This window comes from Acipenser ruthenus, unplaced genomic scaffold, assembly GCF_902713425.1.
Source record: "Acipenser ruthenus unplaced genomic scaffold, fAciRut3.2 maternal haplotype, whole genome shotgun sequence".
Lineage (NCBI taxonomy): Eukaryota > Metazoa > Chordata > Actinopteri > Acipenseriformes > Acipenseridae > Acipenser > Acipenser ruthenus.
The window spans coordinates 5,027-28,840 of record NW_026708289.1 but is presented as its reverse complement, the minus strand read 5'-3'; the positions used below and the strand labels follow the sequence as shown (position 1 = coordinate 28,840).

At 40.4% G+C, this 23,814-nt stretch overlaps 1 protein-coding gene across 2 annotated transcripts; it reads left to right on the top strand.

Annotated features, from left to right (window-relative positions):
- Positions 1-1,178: 1,178 nt before the first annotated feature.
- LOC131730533 (5,6-dihydroxyindole-2-carboxylic acid oxidase-like) lies at positions 1,179-7,996 on the top strand. 2 transcript variants are annotated; one of them, XM_059020628.1, is made up of 8 exons: positions 1,179-1,287; positions 1,517-1,954; positions 2,828-3,150; positions 3,627-3,831; positions 4,939-5,106; positions 5,512-5,691; positions 6,235-6,378; positions 6,675-7,996. In XM_059020628.1, exons 2-8 carry the CDS (start codon positions 1,594-1,596, stop codon positions 6,887-6,889), a joined length of 1,596 nt encoding a protein of 531 aa, XP_058876611.1. In that variant the 5' UTR covers positions 1,179-1,287; positions 1,517-1,593; the 3' UTR covers positions 6,890-7,996. The 2 variants fall into 2 exon arrangements, with proteins under 2 accessions (XP_058876611.1, XP_058876612.1); XM_059020629.1 differs by lacking the exon at positions 1,179-1,287 and adding an exon at positions 1,307-1,326.
- The last annotated feature ends 15,818 nt before the right edge of the window (positions 7,997-23,814 follow it).

Genomic DNA, 23,814 nt, shown 5'->3' with positions numbered 1-23,814 from the left:
GACTACTGAAGACTGGAAGAAGGTCTTATGGACCGATAAATCAAAATTTGAAATCTTCGGTTCATCACGCAGGATTTTTGAAAGCCGTCGAGTAGGCGAAAGGATGGTTCCTTGGTGTGTGACACCAACTGTCAAACATGGAAGAGGAAGCGTGATGGTCTGGGGCTCTTTTGCTGGATCCAGAGTCGGCGACTTGCACAGAGTGAGTGGCACCCTGAACCAAAACTGCTACCACAACATTTTGCAGCGCCATGCAATACCCTCTGGTATACGCCTAGTTGGTCAGGAGTTCATCCTACAGCAAGATAATGACCCAAAACATACCTCCAGGCTATATCAGAACTACCTTAGAAGAAAAGAACAAGACGGTAGGCTTCAAATCTGGAATGGCCAGCACAGTCTCCAGAATTAAACCCCATCGAGCTAGTTTGGGATGAACTGGACAGAAGGGTGAAAGCAAAGCAACCTACAAGTGCAACACATTTGTGGGAACTTCTACAACAGTGTTGGGAAGAACTTTCCGAACAATATTTGATTTCCATTGTAGAAAGAATGCCACGAGTGTGTTCGGCTGTTATATCTGCAAAAGGTGGCTACTTTGATGAGTCAAAAATTTAGATTAAATTTTGTTAAACAAAACGATTCCATGATTTCTTTTTTTATCTCCAATTGTTTATTTGTTCTATGCTTTAATTTCAGAGTACATTGAGACATTAAACTGCGTAAATTTCAATAAAAACTGGAAAAATGGAGGTGTTCTAAAACTTTTGACCGGTAGTGTATATATATATATATATATATATATATATATATATATATATATATATATATATATATATATTGTAATAGTCATAAAATTACTAAAAATACTAAAAACACAGACATGAATACCCAATTTTAAAAAACAAATAAACAAAATAATAAAACAAAATTAAATTAAATTAAGATAGGAACACAACAAACGTCCACGTGTCATCAAGCGGAAGGTTAATGCATATGTCCAGCTATCAACAATCATGACTGAAGCCAGGGCAGTATCCTTTTTTATTATTATTATTTATTTATTTTTTTACTTGTAATCTTGTGTATTACAGTATCAATTGTTACCTTGTTTCACCCTCTGCAGAAAATGTGATGTGATCACGAGGAGATCAGCAATCAAGGCAGTCATGCGCCAATTGGGTATTTAAAGTCAGGAATTCATTAATCTGAACAAAGTAAAAAGAAGGGATTATTACTAGTGAGTCGGCATTTAGCTCAGAGGATAGACGCAGTTCATACAGCTGGGTGAGACAACGTTTGTTTCTGTTTAATATATAAAAACAGGTATTATTTTATACATTAGTTTAATTATACACCGAAATGAACAATGTTTTCGAGTTATGAAAAGGGAATGCACAGAGCTCCTGATACTATTTTATCCGCAGTAGTCCTTAAAAGTATGTATAGAATTGACCACAAAAAACAATGTATGTGTTAACTAACAAAATCCATATCGTCTGTTTTCTCATCCTAGATTTAGGTCCTCTGGAAAGTACCCTACCTTTCATCTCTCCCCCTGCTACTTTGAAATTGGGCATTTTTTTTAGAACAATGTCACTGCGGAGGTGTGTATTGTTGATTACTTTATGTGCCACGGTGGTGCACTCGCAGTTTCCAAGAGAATGCATCTCTGTACAGGGTCTCCAAAGCAGGGAGTGCTGTCCATCACTGAGTGGAGACCCAGGAGATCTCTGCGGCTCCAGCGCTGGACGGGGCCAGTGTGTGCAGGTGAACGCTGACGGGCGGCCCCATGGACCGCAGTACACGCAGGACGGACGGGATGACCGTGAGCGATGGCCACTTGCTTTCTTCAACCGCACCTGTCAATGCAATGGGAACTTCTCCGGGTATAACTGTGGTCGGTGTAAGCACGGGTATGACGGTGAAAACTGTGACCAACTTCTTGTTGCAGGTAAGGAAATGTTTCTGATGGGAGTAGGACTATCAACATACAAAAATAAATACACGGGAGGGGACTAATTATTATTATTATTAAACTGGAGGTAAACTAGACTTGCAATCTTACACTTTTGTTTTGTGTATGATCGTAATCTTGGCTTTTTTTGTATGGTACTGGCGCATATTTAAGGTATATTAACTTTGTTTTTAAATGAAAAAAGCAACATGGATTTCCTTATATATTTTTTGCTATGCCTGCATCACACAGTGGTTAATTTGTTTGTCATTAGTAACTTCTGTCTTTTTAGGGTGTAGGCTAGCTAAGCATGCACCAGATAATTTACCCTTCAGACACCTGTCCAAATTGTTAATTTGACTTCATCAGACAGTCCTACATTTTCAAAGGGCAGTTTGGAATACATACAGTACTGTGTTCTTCTCCCCAAAGTAGTAAAGTATAGAATACACAGTCTACTGATTTGATTTAATATACATTTAGTATCATACTGTGTTTTTTTTTATTTAAAAGCATTATTATGTTTTATATTTCTGTTGTGTTTTGGTTTGTTTCACTGTGTAGAAAGCTGAGGCCAAAGTTAGTTCATGGTGTTACTACTACCATGGAAAACATTTGTTGTAGTTTGGGTCTATAAATACATTTGTTACAGTAATAAACTAGCCCTACATTTTTAGAAAATGTCCACCTTTGCTTCATGTTCAAATAATTGATTTAATTTCAACATGTCGTACAATCCATTCACTAAAAATAATACATTCACAAACAATGGTTACTTGTGTGTGCCAAGTATAATGATGCTGTATCCTCAAACAAGCAAGTTGACAGGGTAACTGCATGCTCACATCCGTCTCTTCCTCTTTATTGCAGTGAGGAGGAATGTTATGGAACTGAGCGTGGACGAGAAAAAGCGTTTTGTGAGTGCATTAGACCGGGCCAAGCGCACTGTGCAACCCGACTTTGTCATTGCGAGTAGACGTTATCCTGAGATCTTCGGACCAGATGGCAACACTCCACAGTTTGAAAATATTTCAATTTACAATTTCTTTGTGTGGTCTCATTATTACTCTGTCAGCAAAACATTCCTTGGAGCAGGGCAGCAGAGTTTTGGAGGTGTGGATTTTTCACATGAGGGACCAGGCTTTCTCACCTGGCACAGATATCACCTTCTGCAGCTTGAAAGGGATATGCAGGTAAGGTGAAGGCATTCATTCTTCTTTAGATTATTTAAATCAAGACACACTATAAAACAAATATCATATTTCCATTAAAAACACATGCATCCAATTTAAAACAAACAAAAAAACCCACAATTGCAATAGTATAACATCAATGTACTGTACATATGGTCCTTTGTGTAGAATTCTATAGGTGCTTATAGAATTCAACAATTTAAAATGTTTGCCTGGGGTTAGGATTTGTTTTATTTTTTTCCCAGTAAAATCATAATAAATGTTGTTGCTGAAAGTGTTGGGGAGGAATTCTGCTTGTCCCACAATATTTTAGCATGCATTTCTAGTGTTGTTGGTTACTTTTGATAATGAAAACAATGTAACGTCACAGAGCAAATCACAGATGGCTGAATAGCTGAGACAGCGCTTGATACAGACTGGCTTGTGTATGTACATCTGCACTCTTATTAATCCTATTCAATGTTTGAACCATACAGGACATGCTGCAGGACCCATCCTTTGGACTCCCCTACTGGAACTTTGCCATTGGCGGGAACAACTGTGATATCTGCACCGATGACTTGCTTGGGGCCAGAAGCAACTTTGTGGCTAACACAATCAGTTCAAACTCTGTCTTCTCTCAGTGGCGAAATCTTTGTGAAAGTGTTGAAGACTATGATACTCTTGGGACTATATGTAACAGTGAGTACTTTTAGTGATGTCTTTGCCTTGAATGTTGGAAGACTAAATTGTATGTGAAAAGCCCTATTAGGAGTGGACTGTCACTTGATATGATGTCTGGTCTACATTGGTACTGTCGGTTTTCAAGTTTTTTTTAATGTATTAGTGTCTTGTAATAAAACATGAATGATTGTGTACTTCCATAGCTAAGCTGCCTTTTCTCTTGAAAGATTCTACAAAGATTGTCTAAGTTTCACCCCTTTTTGAAACCTGTTTTTATAAATGATCTATTCAAGCTCTGGTTATAGCTTAGGAATCGGGATGGTTACTTTAACTCATTCCTCTCTTTCTTGGTCAAGTCAGTGTGACCTTTTGGATATTTAAACACGTTGCACACAAGATTTGACTAATCCTCTTGTTTTTTTGTTTTTTTACCCAGTTAATCCTCTTATGGTATGCTATAATAAGTGTTTCTGGTAGAAATATTCATGTGCAGTCCTATTGGTACAAGCGTTTGCCGCAGCTGTAATCCTGCTGGGTACATTGATCAATTGGAATTGAAATTATTGTTGGACAGTGGAATCACACTCGCATTAGTGCAGAGAAAAGAATGATACTCCATTATTACCTATCTGCTGAAGGAAATATATTCAGAACCACTGTATTCGTCCCATCCTTTATAATATATATATATATATATATATATATATATATATATATATATATATATATATATATATTAAAATTGCCTAAGTAATTATGAATACCCATTTTTCACAAAAAAAATCACTAGGAATGTTTCCTTTTAATATATATTCTATAGGAAGAATTTCTGTTTGTGCAAAATTATACTGACACTAATTCTGTAGAATATATGATTACACTTTATAACGGCATATTCTGCTTTTAGTCCACAGTGTAGTCAATTTAAACCCGCTTTCCATGGATCCATATCCAATACTGCTAGTGTCATTAAATACACATTGAACAGAACTGTCAAGTGTACATTTTGACCGCCTATGTTATCTATTTTAAGCATGTAACTATAATGGCACATGTTTGTTTTTAGTTTTTGTTTCTTTTAAGGCAGTTGTCTGGGAGTACAATAACACATTTTTGCTCCAACAGACACAGAGGGAGGACCTATTCAAAGAAATCCAGGTGGGAATGTTGCCAGGCCCATGGTGCAGCGCCTCCCTGAACCACAAGATGTCTCTGCATCTTTAGAAGTGGGCCTGTTTGACACATCGCCTTTCTATTCCACTTCATCAGAGAGCTTCCGAAATACTGTAGAGGGTGAGTGAATTGTGCAATACCACACAATTGAGACTTTTATTTTGTTTGTCTTTTTATGTTTCCTACACAAGTTACTGTGAACGCAATTTTCTTTCTGCATGCAGTTAAAAAACTATTTTAACAACACCTGATCTGTACACTGCCTAGTGTCCATGTTAAGTATGTGGTCAGGAATATTTGTGTTTATAGCACAATATTAAATGGTATGTTTTTTGTGCAAACAGGATTGTGAAACACCTACATCTTTTAGTGTATATAAAAATAATCTTAAAAGGCTTTTACTGCCATTCTGTGCTGTAGTATTGATATATTCAGCTTTAATACCAACCTATCATATAGAGAATGCTTTTTGATGGATGAATCTTTGTGTGATATTCTTTTTTTTTTTTTTTTTTTTTTTTTTAGGATACAGTACACCTTCAGGGAATTATGATCCACTGGTCCGCAGCTTGCATAACCTGGCTCACCTGTTTCTGAATGGAACTGGAGGACAAACCCATGTGTCACCCAATGATCCCATCTTTGTCTTGTTGCATACTTTTACTGATGCAATTTTCGATGAGTGGTTGAGAAGGCATAATCCCGGTATTGTAATCTCCTTTTAAAATCTATATTAAGCAAATTATCTTGTGAAACACTTTAATTAAAATAATCAGCAAGCAGTTTATCTGAAACATGTTGTGGTGTTTAACTGCATTCGCTGCAGTCTTTCCTTGTATTAATCTCACAATACAATTTCCTGTAATAAGTGATGCAGAGCTCAGTTTGGATGCCATTTCCTTTTCTACCCCTGCCTACACAACCAGCTCTCAAGAAAAGATGTGCTAGGGTGAAGCATTGTAGCTGGTTACTACAATACTATACTACTATATTAAATCAGATGAGCACAGCATTTGAAAAAGTGAATTATCATATGCAGTTTTGGTGCTAATTAGATTTGCATGGATTTTCACACGCAAAAGAGAGATGGGGGGCCCAATATTGATGTCTTTTCTTTTCTTGGAACTTTTTTGAAACTGAGCCCCCACTCTTTTGTGTTAGCCAGGAATATGCTCAGTCTTAAAGATAATTTGTCTTCTGTCGCACTAACCCAAATATTTCAGTAACTAAATGCTGGCTTGGTTTCAGATGTGACTGCTTACCCTTTGGAAAATGCTCCAATTGGTCACAACAGGCAGTATAACATGGTTCCGTTTTGGCCTCCAGTAACCAATGTTGAGATGTTTGTAACTTCTGATAACCTCGGGTACTCGTATGAGGTTCAGTGGCCAGGTAAGTCTTTTGGAGAGACTGGCAATAACTTACTTCAATTGAATTACTTTAAAAGTGTGTGAAGTATGTTATTAATATGTGCAAATTTAAATGATACCCATTTTCAACAATAATTTTATTATTATTATTATATATTTTTATTATCTTTCATCCTTTTTACATTGTATGCTGCCCCTCCCATTTTAGCCCATAGTTAGAAACATTGTCCTTAACCCAAACTGTCTGAATAAGTATACATTCTCCATGTAACAGTTTTGAGAGGCTACTGGTTGACTTCTTTAACCCTTTGTCTACAGGTCGTCCTTATACCATGACTGAGATAATAACCATCGCAATTGTAGCAGCGCTGATTTTGGTTGCAATCATTTTTGCTGCTACCACATGTGCTGTGCGTGCAAGATCGTACAGCCATGGTAAAAATGAAGCTCGACAACCCCTACTGGCAGAACACTATCGACGCTACTCTGAGGATCATGAAAGAATTCAAGAAAAAACACAGTCTGTTGTGTAAATGAGGGGCAAAACACTGTGAAAGGATAGTTGTTTTTCACTTCTAAATATTATATATATATATATATATATATATATATATATATAATATATATATATATATATATAATATACTTTAAATGGCTGGGCACTTTTGATAACTAACTTGCTGTTTTTTTCACATTTCCAATGTGTTTTTGTTTCAGGTGCATTTACACAGTATAGTCACAATAGTTCTTTTCACTTTTAAATGGATTTGGGTGGCTTCTTAAGTACTTCTAACATTGGTTTTTGCTCCTAAAGGAGTGCCTATGTGTGAAAGAGAGCTATTTCCTTAAAAACAAATGATCAGCCAGAAGGTGTTTACCTTTTCATGCACATTATGCAATTAACTGAGAGAAGAACATAATGTATCAATTACTCAGATAAGCAAGTGTGTTGGCTAAACTTGTAAATTAAAAACAAATGTAATCTTTAAGTGGAACTCCTGTAAGTAGCCTTCCTCTCTGAAGTTTCTGAATTACAGTAGTGTGTGAAGCCCATCTAAATCGCATTCTAGAACCAGGTAGTCCTGAAGTTTGCTACATATCTTACAAATGGTCATCTGTTTTTGAAACATGTAATCCTTTACCTTTAATGTGGTACAGTGTATTACAATAGTAAAGCATATCTAATGAATGGTAAAACATACATACACAAGTTAAATTCATGTGGTTTTAAACCACTATTTATAAACACAGGTATCAAAATGTCAGTAGTGTCATAGCTGAGCATGTGAAGCCCATACTGCCTGCAAGAGAATCATGTTAGAACCTCCTTTTTCTTCTAAATAGTCTCCTGTTTTGGGCAAAACACAAATAACTACACTCCATCCAAAATACTTTAAATATGGAATGTTTCCCAGCAAACAGCATATGTGCGCTCATGTAATAAGCAATATGATTAATGATAACTCATTAATAGTTTGGAATAATTAATACCTGTGCCCAAATGCGCTCACAAAATGCTGTAGTCTCTGCAGAAATATAATATTGACAAATAAAGCAACCTGATATTGGTATAGCAAAATTAATATACTGTGAAAGAAACAAAATAAGTGTCTTAATAAAACTGAATGATGACAATAATGTATTCTGAGTATTACATTTTGCCTTTTCTCCTTTCCAGCTTTAGGAAAAGAATGACAGCACAACACCATTCACCTTTATCTGTATGGTGGCAATGTGTCTATTCATATTCCAGTTTCCTCAGTTCCACAGCTGAGTTTATTATGTTTGATTCAAGGCTATCAGTAATAACAGACTCAACCTTCAAGTCCAAGCAAAGTTTCTTTATTGTGGTGTGTGTCTTCTAGTACGGGCCAAGTGCTGTAATCATTAAACTATGTTAATTTGTCACTTGTTTCTCATAGGAATGTTTCTCTGTGATTGTGAATAACCTTTAGTTCATATTTGAGCTGGCCATAAGCAATTATTTCAGTGGTATCTCCCCATAAAGATGGATCTCTTTATGCTCAATCCAGCTCAATCCAGCTCTTGGCTGTGACAGTACCCTGTCATATTCAAATAAGCACCCACAAAAATAGTGGTATCATCTGAAATACCCACAATACAGATATCAACCATCTGCATTATGGAGCATGTGATATTACACATTTTATACAACATTGTGTAAATGGGCATTCTGACTGTTAATTAAGTGCGAGGCAGATTGTCAGAGATCTTGGACTTTCTAATGGGTGTGTGCATAACATTATTGTGACATATCCAACTGTGGCAAAGTGGTTAAGTGGATACAGGTGCAGGAGTGATGCAGTGCGTGATTAAACAGACAGAGAGAGTTAGAATCCAGTTGGAAAGGGGTTTTATTGTATCCAGGTCTGGTGACCAAATAATAAGACCCTGGCAATACATAACAATGTATATTGCATGGAGTAAATAACAACAGGTTGCAGTCTCAAACAATAAACACAAATATCCACCCCACAATAATACCAACACTGTCACCAGTCCTGGGTGCGTGCAGTAGTGCTCATGGTGGATGATACAGTTTATTAGTGACAGTAGTGCAGTGCTGTTCCGGCTTTGTGCTGGCCCTTGGCGACAGCTCTGGAATCATGTTAGCCGTCTAGTAATTTACAAAACGACAATTACAGAGAAACAAACAAAACACTCACAATACGTTATTTCTCATGGGGTCTCTCACATGGAGTCCTTACAGGTTCAAAACTCAAACCAAAGCGAAGGAACAGATTGCGTTTTTCCGCCCCCTTTTATGCCATCACACATGACCGCTTGGCAAATGAGTGCAACCGCCCCTCCAATCTGCGACTGCCATGTCGTTTCAATGCGTTAATGCAACAGAGTCCCGCCCCCTTTCTAGCTGGTGACTTCCCTTGAACCCTGGGTAAGAACTGTCAGGCCAGCTCGTCCAGGTAACTCTGTTCTCGCTGCTTCGCACCCTCACAGGTCAGGAGGGAGATTTACTACCAAGAATCATTGTATTTCTGTCACACCAACCCATGACAAAGTCTTGTGGACATTGGCAGCTCTGCAAACATGAGCCAACATACAGCACATGCTCTGCAAAGGCTGGGCTACAACAGGCGAGTGACCCCACGGAAAGCCCTGCTCACCCATGTAAATGTATAACATGGGAAGCACTGGGCCTGGCAGATGTTAGACAGACCATTCTGATCTCAGATCAGTCCCACTTCCAACAATTCAATTCGAACAGATGCATTTGGGGTTAAAGGCAACGGTAAAGCATGATGGCTGCAGCTTCATGTTCTGGAGTCTGATTTGGTTCAGTGGAAAGACCGAGTTGGTGTTCAATTGAAGGACGTCTCAATTCAGCATGTTATTCTTCAGAACCATCTCAAGCCATTGTTCCATCAAGGGGCTTTGCAGCTTACATTGCACCTTCTGCAGGACGATGGCACCACATGCCATACATCGGGAAACTCGACCACTACCTGCCAATGTAAATGAACTGCAGTCCAAACTCATCAAACTATGGCAAAATCTGGACCAGAGTGTAATACAGAATCTCATTGATTCCATGCCTGCAGGGTTTCAGGCCCTGCATGATGAAACAGGCCAAGCTATCAAATACTGATGTGTTTGTTTCTGCTCAGTTTTGTACTTATGTTGTGTTGCAGTTTGATAAATGTCACCTCTGTTTCAAGACTGCTCATTTTAATATGGCAGGGGACTGTAAGTATTAAAAATAATGTTTCAGAATCAGTCACCTAATTAAAGCTGGAACTGAAAGCTCTTCCAATCACATATTTTAAGTTTAACCAATAACCAATTTGGGTCAAAATTATATTATGCAAACTGCCAACAGGAAAAAATATAATTGCATTTCTGGTCCCGTATTTATGGAATTAGAACATATGGGGGCTGACGTAAGGATAGGCAAAGTGCAAATAATTGCGGCTGCAAAATCCAAATTGCCTAGCGACCAGGCAATTATTTTGCACTGCGACCAATGTAAGCTTAATAGCAATGCAAATTACTCAACACACACACAAATAATGATCTGCAATCATGTTAATGAGGGTCACATTGAGCGCCACCTGTGCATCAGGCTATTTAGTGACCACAGCCCAGAGGTGAGGTGAGTTAGGAGTACAGAGAGCAGTAGGAGCTGTATGAGATTCGTGGAGCACAGAAATCAAACCAAACAAAAAAATATGTCAGAGGAATGGCAGCAAAGTCCTCTTGGTGCACAGAAAATAAAATAAAAGTAGTCTGAGGACTTACGGCTGAGGTCACTCAGCATGACATTTATTTGGAAAAGACTCAGCCAGCAAAAGTTATGCTACCAAAGAGGCCATATGGTCCTCTATAGTGGAGAAATGCAATGCTGTCTGTGTTACCAGGAGGACAGTGAACCTGGTGATAAAAAGGTGAAATTCAGCTATTAGGTCTAGCATGACCTGCAAAGTGAGATGATAACACCTTACCTTCCCAAACAAAGTGACCCTGGGTTTGAATATGCGGGGTCTTCTCTGTCTCTCCCTTCTTCTCCGAATGTTTTACTGCCTGTCCTCAACAAGAGCCAAGCATCGCTGCATCAGAAAGTGTACCACAGCAGCCATCCTGAGGCCAATGACAGGTCTCTAAAGGTGTGTGGTTTTATACAGCTCTTCATTACTCGCTTCTACAATGGTTTGCACTTTGTAAGAGGAGGTACAAAGTTTTTGGAGGGTCAACAATTGCTCAAGTGTAAGGCAAAATCTCATTATAATCCCTGCCCAATTCCATGATCTTTTCTTCTTTTGAATACATTTAAATATAATTGAAATGGATTAATGATGGCAAAGTGCTAATTTGATAGCGGGTGCAGAACGGCAGGTGAAAAACATTCTTTACATATGCTACACTTTTAGTGGCTGCTAAAATTCCACTTTACGGCACCAAAACACGGTTTGTGCATGCAAAAAAATATTGGTGTTTTGCAGCCACAAATCGCACCATAAACATGCTTTTCAGAAGTGGCAGATGTATCCCTAATAAAACAGTACAATTCCACTTCAGGTTTAATCGGTAAAATAAAAGAAGAGTCTGGATGGTATTCTAATTGGTTTCATTAACAATTTAGAACAGGGGCTTGACTTAAATCAAAGTTTATACCGACATAATTTTGTTTTTATCCAGGCCAGGTTGGAATAAAGGTGAGATAGAAGGGCCAACAACTTTAATTTAGTTAAGCACATTTATCGCTAGGAAAACCCATTTTTGTTGAATGAACATTTTTAATATGTGTTACTTCATGTAAATTTGTGTATTTAAATTGCTTAAGAAAATACTTTAAAACAAGCAATGCCATGAAAGAAAATATTAGAATATTAAATAATTTGGAAAATAATTACCCCTTTTATTTCGACAAAGAACAGGTTTAAGTTTGTTGATTTTGATTTTGATTTTGAGACAAAACATCTGAATCATTCTGCAATTAAAAGCAATATATTAGAGATCAAAATATTTTTTTTACATGATTTTACAAAACCAGTTAACCAGCAGGTATTTCCTAGACATAACAATATTCAGAGGTCCATTTGCACAGGTTGTTGTACATTTCACAAGTATAACCTCTAATTAGTATGTCAGACTATGCAAGCATGTACTTGCAATTAAAACATCTTCACATTGCATAAACAATCATTTACAATTTACAGTTTGGGCATCACACACTACCAAATAGGCTTGATACAGGTTTGGAGTATTTCAACAAATATGAAGTAAGACGGTCTAACAAAGTCTGAGTAACATTTAAAACTATGTGAAGGCATGTTTAAACATTAATAACTCTGAGGTAATAATTGCTAATTCACCAAACTGGAGCAAGATCTGCGAGGAGTAAGCCCTGGGACTTGAAATAGGAATTATGTGCTTGTGATTTTAAGAAGACTACATGCTTTCCCCTTGGCTCGGGGAGAGCCGCCCTTATGGATGCGAGAACAAAATGATCAGCCTCCAAGGCTGGGAAAGCAAGCGTTACGTCCCACAAGAGAAAAATAAAGAGGAGGATAGAGGATACATTTGAGAGGACTAGAAGTCGACTAAGAATTCTAAAAGAGAGAATGAAATTAACATAGGGCAGCAGTATGGAGTAGTGGTTAGGGCTCTGGACTCTTGACCGGAGGGTCGTGGGTTCGATCCCAGGTGGGGGACACTGCTGCTGTACCCTTGAGCAAGGTACTTTACCTAGATTGCTCTAGTAAAAACCCAACTGTATAAATGGGTAATTGCATGTAAAAATAATGTGATATTATTATTCTTAGTTTATTTAGCAGACGCCTTTATCCAAGGCGACGTACAGAGACTAGGGTGTGTGAACTATGCATCAGTTGCAGAGTCACTTACAACAACGTCTCACCCAAAAGGAGGTTAAGTGACTTACTCAGGGTCACACAATGAGTCAGTGGCAGAGCTGGGATTTGAGGACTCTCTAGTTACAAGCGCTTTTCTTTAACCGCTGGACCACACAGCCTCCTGCAAAGGGGCCAGAGAGGAACACTGGCATAAGTGAAAGTAAGTTATTAGTAAAGAATGCAGGGTTCCCCCTGTCTCAGGGAGAGCAAGTATGCTGGCCCCAAGGGGAACAAGTGACAGAAAATGGAGATTTGAGAAAATGCAGGGTTACCCCTGGCTCTCGGAGGTCGAGGCCAGCTCGGCTGGGCCTAAGGTTGGGAAGTGATCGTCACTTGCCCCCAAAAGAGGATCCCCAGCTCCCTGCATCTGCACCAACAATGCAAAATATAAAAATAAAAATAAGGGTTAGTAAAGAAACATAGGATAATTAGTGGCAATTTGCCAAAAAAATATTAATGACTAATCTCACCCGTTCAATGGATAGGACCTCCCCTTTGATTGGGAGGAAACCTCTGGTGGTTCAGCAGAGCGATAGCCCCCACTCCGGGCATACTAGCAATATTCTGTTGGGCCGAATAAATATCAAGAAGCATGGATGTCAAGTCTCAAGGTTTACCAATGAAATGTTTTTTTCACAATTTTGAGTCTCACGGCCATGCAATGGATTCTCACGTTTGTGCATAAGTTTGTTATTGTTTGCGAGGTTGCAAAACCCTTTATACATGGTACAGCGGTTGTGGCAGAGCAGGGCTCTGCCCTTAGAAATACTGGCAGGGAAGGAGTTAAATTCTCCTCCCTGCCCAGGTTGATTGCTTCAGGTGGGAGCAATCCACCAATTAATTATTCAATTATTACTCAGCCACCTGGCATAAAAGGAGGCCTCAGCCTCCCAGTTCTAGAGAGAGAGTTCTAGAAGGAGTAGAGTGTTTTTGTGTGTGCTGTGTTGTTAGTGTTTGTAAACCAGTGAAGGCAACGCCCAGCCTGGAAGCCTTAAGTTTTGTTTTGTGTTTATTATTTTGTGTTTAAAACCTTTTTGTCTGGCCCTTGTGCCGATTTATTTTGTATTTTTGTTTATTAAAAACTTTATTTTGAACTTTAAACTGTCTCTGAGCCTCAACCTCGGTCATTCCTTGTCACAGCGGTAAATCCAATACAACTGTCCAAGCATATTATTTCTTTTATTTGGGGGGGGGGGGGGGGGGGTCACCATGAAGAGGTGTACATTGCCATTGTATATTCCTGTAGCTGCTACGCAAACTCCCCCCTTACTCCAAAGATAGAATTGCCTTGTTGTCGCAAACTGACGGTTTGTCTGCGCAAGCCTTCTATGTTTCTGTATACAACACGTCATTACTCGGTCAGAGTCAAATGAGAGGCTGTCAGACTGCCTCTGTCTCGTTCATGCAAAAATGACCATATAAATAAAAGAGAAATGGACATCAATGGGAATGTAATTATTAAAGTTGAAAAATAAAATGTTCTTTGTGATGCCAGTGTCAGTGGTTATAAAGACAATACAAAGAAATACGCCATATGGTAAGAAATAACAGTATAATTGGAAATTGATGGTATGTCTATCTCTTTATTTCACCTTAATTTTGGTCAAAGTGATGGGGAGCACCACACACTGGTTTTGTATTTCTGTAAAATGACACTTCTTTGTTTTAACAATGTTGACCAATAATAATAATAATCACATTCACACACTAACTGAAGATCGTATTAAAACTGAAAATCAATAAAAAATATATATTAAACTAATTTTCTCAGTATTTACAAAGAAATATGTGTAGATGTATTCTTTTTGAATGATTTACATATTAAACCAGATCACATATAAACATTAACAGTTTAGGGTGTGGTGTACCCAGACTATTTCTTTGTTTTATTTATTTTATTTTCTCCACAAAAGGAGCAAAAGCAGACAGTATTTTCTTTTCATGACTAGCTACAGTTGGTTGAAGGGTGAAGGGGATATTCGATTTTGCTTGCAGAATGCCGTGAAGGCAGACCAGCCAGTTACGTTGGAGGAGTGGGTTGATGGAGCGAGGGTGGCGGCCATATAGTTTTGTGCGGAAGCGAGGAGATTACAAAGAAAACTTTAGTTTGGTATCCGATCACTGAATGGAGGAACAGTCAGGGCGAAAGGATGAGCCGAGGGAACCAGACATCTGAACCAGGGAATCTGTAGGCGAAAAAGAGCATCGGCAGCATTATTAGTTATTCCTGGAAGCTGGCGGGCTTGCAAGATGAAATTATTGGTAACTGAAATGCAGATGAGGCGGCGCAGGAGTTGCATAATGAGGGGGGGGAAGAAAAATGGCCTTTATTAATAATATGTACGGTAGTTTGATTATCACAGAAGAAAAAGATGGATTTTTTCCCCATAGATAGGCTGAATGACTATAGGGCATAGTTTTGAGGAGGGCTGTGGATTTCTTCTCAGGGGATAGAGACTAGATTTCCAGCCATGCACTGGAGAGCAATGCTCCCAAAGCCGATGGAGGAAGCGTCCATATGAAGTGAGAGGTCATGGTGGGCAGAAATGAAATCATCGTAAAAGAGGGAAAGGCCGTTCCAGTGCTGCAGGAGGGAGGACCACATCCTGATGCCTTTCTGAGCTTCAGATAATATATTGATGTGGGCGTTGAGATTTTGAACTGTCGTGGAGAGAGCATGGAGAGGGGATATGAAAATCCTGCCTTGAAGAATGATGCGAATTGACCCAAGAGTGAAAGAAGGTCCCATTTTGAAATAGTGTGGTTGATTTGGAATGATTGAATGAGTGCATGGATACGTTCCAGTCTGCTGGGAGGAAGACAGGCTTCGAAATTGAGTGTCCAAGGTTTTCCAAGGAATTCAAGGGGGTGGACTGGACCAATGTTTTTTCCTCTGAAAGGAATTTTATGTGAGGAATGACCAGCAGTGCATAAATGCAGTCGCTGCTAGAATCCAAAGAGAGAGAAAACTGCGATGGGTGAGTATTCATTTTATGCTTAAATTTATATTTAGCAATTAAGTATGAGTCTGCAGAGCTGTGTGGCGTACGCAAACGGGAAAAAATCAGACAGAGAATGAGTGGTCGACCCGGGGCTTGGCTCAATTGATGGATGGATTGGCTCAATTGATAGATTGGCTTGATTAACTAGGGAGAAGCCCCTGCACCTGCTCCCCGAACAACACCCAATGGTTACAATACAAATACAGTTATAATCGCATTTTCCTGCATTTTTAATGCAAATATAGTACAACAGTCATGGCAAATATAGTACAACCGTTCAGAATGCATAGTGTACTGTACAATACATTGCAAATATTAACAAATCTATCAAATAATTAGGAGCTACAACCTGGTCTCAACAATTTGAGCACATGCACTAACACAGACCACATTCTTAGTGAATTTACACATCTTTTGTACAGTGACAGAATTTTGGCATGAAATTAAATGTCATCTTTCAACAAGTATCTTAAGTGCTTCCAAAAGTTATGCACATTAGTGGTACCGGCTGCAACTTTGTTATGTGTGTTGATCTGATAATTGTACAAATGCCACCCTAAACTTACATTGCCCATCTGAATCCCAAACCTAGAGTAAAAGTAATACTTAAAGCTATATCATTTTGTACAAATTGTCAAACAATTTTACTCATTTTTATTTTGAACAAAACGTTGTTTTTTTTGGTGATAACTGTTAGTTGAAAATGTAAAATACACAATGGAAACTGAAGGACAATAAAATAAAAATAAAAAAACACAAATACAGAACTTTACACATATACATATATTCAGCTGATCCTTATTAAAAGGTATGATCAAAAAAACATTTGTTGAACATTTTGTATGTGGACGTTTTGAATGACAGCTTTTTATAATTTTTGATCCTGATTTTATGTGTCAGTCTATTAATATTCTAATTTTACTCCTCTCTTTATTAATTGTATGTTTTTCTTTCACTGTATTTTTGTTGCTTTTAATTACCGTATTGAATTGTTCCTTAATAACTCATTTTACTCTCAATCTTACAATTTTTTTTGTACTCTGCATGTTTAATTTGACTGTATTCTTGTTGTTGATTTTATTGTATTGTAAAGCACTTTGGGACACTGTGTGAAAGGCACTATATAAATAAATACACTTTATAAATCAGGACGGTAACCAGTGAGAAAATTCAAGCTCTTTTTATCCTGGTCACTAGCAAAGTGGCAAAAGTTTTCAAACCCAGACTTTTCTCCATTAAGGTGCATTAGGACCTGACAGATTCGGGAGTTCTGCTGGTATTACAAGATATGGATTTTTGCTACAAAATGTAACGACTAACAACAGTAAACAGGTGAACTCATCAGTATATGTCAGTGTGGCAAAGTGGTAAGTGGAACGTACAGGAGCAGTGCAGTAATCCAACAAGAAACGACAGACAAAAAAAGGTTGTGAAAAGTTTTCTGTTTATTTTAATCCAGGGGTCTGATGACCAAACAGAGACAAACAATGATAGCTGGCAAAACACAACGATGTGTATCGCACAGTTAATGGTTGCAGTCCCGTTTACAATAAACAATGATCCCACAAGAACAATAATCCCAATGCAAATACCCAAACACAAACATAGTCACCTCTCCCAGTGAGTGCTGTAGTGCTGGTCGTGAATTTACAATGTTATTTTAGTGAACAGTCGTGTGTTGTTGTCCGGGTTTTGTGCTGGCCGTGGGCGACAGGTCCGGATCGTGTTTAGCCATCTATTCTATTAGTACACAAGACAAATAAGACGATATAGACAGACTGACAAAAAACAAGCAAAACACTCACATTCTCTTTAAACACAGAAATACCTGTCCCTTCGGTTCAGTTTCAAAACCATAACAAAGGAACAGATTACAATTCTCCATCCCCCTTATATGCTGTCACGCATGACCCTTGGTAAACGAATGCAGCTGCCTTTACAATCTGCGGCTGCTACATTGTTTCCCTTCCAGGTCAATACATTCTTGCAACGGAGTCTCGCCATTTTCCAGACTGACTGACTTCCCAACCCGGGGAAAGAACTGTCAGGCCAGCCCGTCCAAAGAACTCTGTCCTCGCTGGTTAGCGCCCTCACAGGTCAGGAGGGAGATTTACAACCAAGATTCATCATATTTCTGTCACAGTCAGCAAGAAGCGTATTGTTATATTATTAAATGTTATATTATTAATAATTAACCACTTCAACTCCAGGTACCAGATTTTGAAAAAAATAATAATAATGTTTTCAAACCTGTAATTGCTATAAAATGTTAACATATGATGAATAAAACACAAATAAATGACCTAAACTGTGTTTTTCATTAACCCGTTATGCTCCTGTGTACTACATACCCATGTTCAGTATAGAGATATAAACACATTTTTTTTAACAATGAAAACAAAAATGCTGCTAATAATGCTAATAACAATAACAATCAGTAAACAGTAATTATCAAATAAAAATCAAACATCAAAACGTGTGCCATTATCTACTTGCTCTATGCCATTTATTGAAATGTTCAATACAACAGAACCTGGGGTTGCCTTCGCAACCACTGTACATTTTTCTTGTGTCTTTTTATTTTCATTTTCGTAGCAGACCCTGCATCTTTTTTGCAGTCTCTGCTTCCCTTGTGTTGGAGGGATAGTCACAAATGCGTGTACAGGGCTACTTTGCACAGGCACTGTGATGGATCTGGCTGCCGCAGACGCCTGCTTTATTGCCTTGTACCCAGTAATGTGTTTTGATAGTATTTCGTCACAGCACTGCCATTTCAAACCAAACAGCTTCCTGTTTGCAGCTGGCTTACCTGTATAGCTGCATGCTCTTTTGTTGGTACAGTTTGTACTGTTCTTGGCTCCACATCCTCTTCATCATCTTCGCTGACGTATAAGTCAACATCACTGTTGCTGGTATCGAAACCCTCCGAACCAACTTCACTCCCGTTGCTCATTATGGAAAGACCATGTACGTTGCCAGGTTTAGCTTTCGCTAAAAAGTTATATAAACTACAACTAAACAAGTAAAACTAATAATAAAACAAAAAATAATTTAAACACTATATATATACTTGTAAAAGTTGAATGGCTTCCTGCACTATATCTCAGTCTTCTAAACGCCCACAGGTAGATTGGAGTCGCTACATGACACGCAATTGGATACAAATGCCACCTGACACTCCCCCAACTTTCATTACACATTCCACAGTAACAGTACTGCCTTAGAGAATGAAACCTGAAACGCTAGACTGAGAAACGGATCATAGAATGTCACTGCCAGGATCCTTACCAGATGTACAAAATGTGAACACACCACCCCCGTCTTGCCCAGCTTAACTGGCTACTTGTAAATTTCAGGATTACTTTCAAAACTCTCCTGCTCACCCACAATGCCCTTCAATCTGAATTGTGTCAATATTTTCTCCAGGACATGCACCAATGTGAATAGTTGTTTTTTTGAACACCAATCGCAAACTTTGAATTATATAACACCCAATAATTTACACAAAAGATCAAAGTAAAATCTATACAAAAAAGTGTGACTTAACGACTCAGAATAAACTCCAAAGGGGTTCGTAGGCTTCGGTTCTTTTTTTTTTTTCTTTACGGCTCATGCAATGGTGGGAGGTTGCACTACGTCTGCCTTTTCTTAACCACGTTTCCACATGTGGTTCTGGATTCCAATTATGAGCAGGAGGGCCAAGCAGTGACAAAATATAAGATGAGACACTGTTCTGATGTGTAGTCTGTTCCTCGATTCTGACATTATAATGTTCATTTTACGGAATCCTCTCTCACAGTCTGCATTACTTACAGGTAGCGTGTAAACCACCCTGAAAAGTTTTTTCAGTTTTGCAGAAATGTTTCTTTTTCCAGTTGATTTGTATTCCACAAACACTTGATGAGTTTCATTTCAATCCAGATTGAATTGTATTGCCAGATATTTTATGTTTTTCTCACCATGGTGCATATCATGCTCACTGCCAGTGGTTCCCATGACACAATCCATGTCCTGCAGCAGTCATTTGTTTAAGTCATCCTGGGCATTAGTCGTTGTTTCATGTTGACGACAACTGACTGAATCACCTGATCACAGACTGAAATTTGCCACCTTCCTTTAACTCCAGTCATTTAAACAAGCCTTTGTTCAGTCCAGTCTTCGCCTCTTCTTCGTGTTCCCCAGGACTTGTTTTGTAACTTTCTACTCTCTTGATGAACATTTTTAAGTATTCTTGGCCTTTTGCTACGTGACACTTTTTGTGCTTGTAAAGCTTCTGACAGATTCTTGAGTTCAAACAATAAATCACACATTAAAGCCAACATAAGAACAACGATTTTGCTAGTTAACTTGTCAGCAAGTCCCTTGAATTTATTTCGCTCAACAGACTTCATTGCAGCGTTTTTGGCTTCTGTAGTGAAGTGGTGATTGAGAGCAGTATATGATGTCCAAACTGCAGAAACACATCGGTAAGCGACCTAACGAACCCCTAATATTCTGCCCATCTTCTTTACCTCTGTCGATAACAAATTTGCACATTGCTCCAGCTGATTCACATTTTTTGGTGACTGGCTGTACAAAGCATGCAGTGTGGTCATGAAGCACTCAAAATGATTCACTCCTCCACCAACACTGGCAAGGACATCGTTGATAGACAGCTCAAGCCAGTGATTTAACAGTGCCAAATTGTAATGTTCGGAAATTCTTCTTTTAAAAGAGCAGCAACGCCAGAGTGCCTGCCCAACATGCTCTGTCCGATCCTAATCCAATTAGGACCAATTTTAGATCATTTTTGCTATAGCCATTACTTTCCATACATGCAATTAAAGCATTGAAAATAGTTTCAGACTTTTGATCCGCTAATTCCACAAGCTCAAGAAAGAAAGTAAATATTTCCTCTAAGGGGTCATCATCATCTTGGTTGTCATTGGTTGGTATATGTACACATAGATAAACTATCAATGCAGACTCATTGCTTACTGATGTAGATTCGTCAATCAATATAGATAATTTAGATTGACATTTCTTCAGATGTTCAAGTAATTTGGATTTCATTTCCAGAGAAACATGCTCAATAATGTCAGCACATGTCACATTACTATGAAAGACGTTACCCATTTTTAGTCAATTTGCAGACTGCAAGTCTACTAAATCTATATGATCTAAAAATGGCAGATCATTCTTTGCAATGTAATATGCCTTACGCAAAATTCTTGAGGTGACGTCAACATTGTTGGTACTTTGATCAGAAAGTAGATTTTCTAATGTTTTTGATTGCACATCTGTGGCAAAGTGCCCCGCCCCTGTGTGCATTTGTGTGTTCTGTGTATGTATGTATGGGTGCGTATGTTAATGTTGGTGTATAGTCATTGGTACACGGGATATAAACGGGTCTGTGTATTCCTTTTCTGGTCTGACGCCACCCACTCTGGCCGTCTTTGTGACACGTGTTGTCATCGTGGGATAGCCGCGCCTCCAAGCGTCAGACCAGGAGGGGTTTTGTTTAAAAAAAAAAAAAAAAATATATATATATATATATATATATATATAATGGCAGAAGACGCCACAAAATGGCGGGACTGGTTCCTGGAGAATGCTGGGCTGGAGGCCCAGTCTCTGCCCATAGTCGTCCGGGTCCTGTGGATGATGGACAGTGAGAGATGGGAGGCATATCAGCAGGAACACACCCCAAACACCTTGGAGGAGGGTGTGGAGTTTGTCCTCAACTACCTGGAGGCAACCATAAATGGAACAGCAGCCCAGGTAGCAGGACCACCAGCAGAGGAGTACCTGCTGTCCCCATCTCCACCAGCAGAGGGTGAGTACCTGCTGTCCCCATCTCCACCAGCAGAGGGTGAGTACCTGCTGTCCCCATCTCCACCAGCAGAGGGTGAATGCCTGCTGGTTTTGCCTCCACAGCCCAAATGGGAGGAGCCTGAGCATCCACAGCCCAAATGGGAGGAGCCCAAGCGGAAGGAGCCCGAATGTCCTACGCCTGAGTGGGAGGAGCCCGAATGTCCTACGCCTGAGTGGGAGGAGCCTGAACGTCCTACGCCTAAGTGGGAGGAGCCCGAACGTCCTACGCCTGAGTGGGAGGAGCCCGAACGTCCTACGCCTGAGTGGGAGGAGCCCGAACGTCCTACGCCTGAGTGGGGGGAGCCCGAGCGTCCACAGCCCAACAGGGAGGAGTCGGGGCGTCCACAGCCCAACAGGGAGGAGTCGGGGCGTCCACAGCCCAACAGGGAGGAGTCGGGGCGTCCACAGCCCAACAGGGAGGAGTCGGGGCGTCCACAGCCCAAAAGGGAGGAGTCGGTGCGTCCACAGCCCAAAGGGAGGCAAGTCGGGGCTTCCACAGCCCTGGGACCCAAGCCACCAGCAGAGGGAAAATGCCTGCTGGTTCAGCCCCAAGAGCCAGAAGGGGAGGAGTTACAGGCTCAACCCCCTGAAAATTTTTTGGGGGGAGAAGGGCAGGATGCTGGTGTCCCCCAGCAGCCTCTCGCTATGCTGCTGAAGGCAGCACGGCGCACACATGCCCAGCCGCCACAGCAGAGGGAGCCAGCACCGCCAGGAGCAGAGGAGCTGGAGCTGCCTCTGCCTCCACCACCACCAGGAGCAGAGGAGCTGGAGCTGCCTCTGCCTCCACCACCGCCAGGAGCAGAGGAGCTGGAGCTGCCTCTGCCTCCACCACCGCCAGGAGCAGAGGAGCTGGAGCTGCCTCTGCCTCCACCACCGCCAGGAGCAGAGGAGCTGGAGCTGCCTCTGCCTCCACCACCGCCAGGAGCAGAGGAGCTGGAGCTGCCTCTGCCTCCACCACCGCCAGGAGCAGAGGAGCTGGAGCTGCCTCTGCCTCCGCCACCGCCCGGAGCAGAGGAGCAGGAGCTGCCTCTGCTGCCCGTACCTCCGCAGGGAGTACGGTGGCCGGAGCCCCAGAAAGGGGAGCTGCCGGCCACGAAGAAGGGGGAGGAGGTCTGGAGACCACTTTCCCCAGCAGCAGTTTCGCTGCAGGAGTTCTTGTGGCCGGAGCCCCACAGGAGGGAGCTGCCGGCTACGAAGAAGGGGGAGGTCGGGGGACCACCTGCCCCCGCAGCTTTTTCGCTGCAGGACGGGACCAGCATGCTGTCAGCCGTGCCACTACCGGCAGGGGAGCTGACAGCATTTCCAGCCATGGGCCCACTGAAGCCTCCCTTCCCAGCCCGAGACTTTGGCCTGGACTGCTGGGTATTTAAGGGGGGAGGTGGCCGTTGAGGCCATGTGTGCTGCGCACAAGGGGGGGTATATGTGGCAAAGTGCCCCGCCCCTGTGTGCATTTGTGTGTTCTGTGTATGTATGTATGGGTGCGTATGTTAATGTTGGTGTATAGTCATTGGTACACGGGATATAAACGGGTCTGTGTATTCCTTTTCTGGTCTGACGCCACCCACTCTGGCCGTCTTTGTGACAACATCTTTCATAATTTTCTGAGCTTTCAGATGGGCTAAACTTGATTTATGGTCATGATTGCTGTTGAAGTCTTGTGTTGTTTCCTAACGGGCTTATACTACAAATCACCCACTGAGGGGCTAATGTAACACCCTTACTAAACAGTACGTTTAAATGCTTTGCATCATGACAATCTTTGCAGCCTAGAGAAACTTTCGAAAAATAAATCCTCTTTTCATTTTAACGATTATTCAGTTACTGTGCGCAGGTAGTGCAGTACAGTGACCCCAAAACAGTTTCCGGGGGAAATTGTAGTGATGTATAGCAAATATATTCTATTGTGTATAGGTAACTTGCACAGGCAGTGAACAAACTCTGAAGGTGCCATAAGCCTCGTAATACCTATTTCTGTGAATTGACCCTGCCAGGACTCCTTTTCCCTGGCATGACTCCAGACAGGTAAATTCATGGTATCAATAGGCTGATGCAAGTAGTAGGGCGAGTAGGGTTTTTTGCATCAATAGTAAAACTTAATATATATATATATATATATTGTAACAGACCGTCAGTGTTGAGCGCACGAGGAAGGTATCAGAAACGTGGGGATGCTGATATCTTTCCCCAAAGCTCAAAACTAGAAAGACGGCG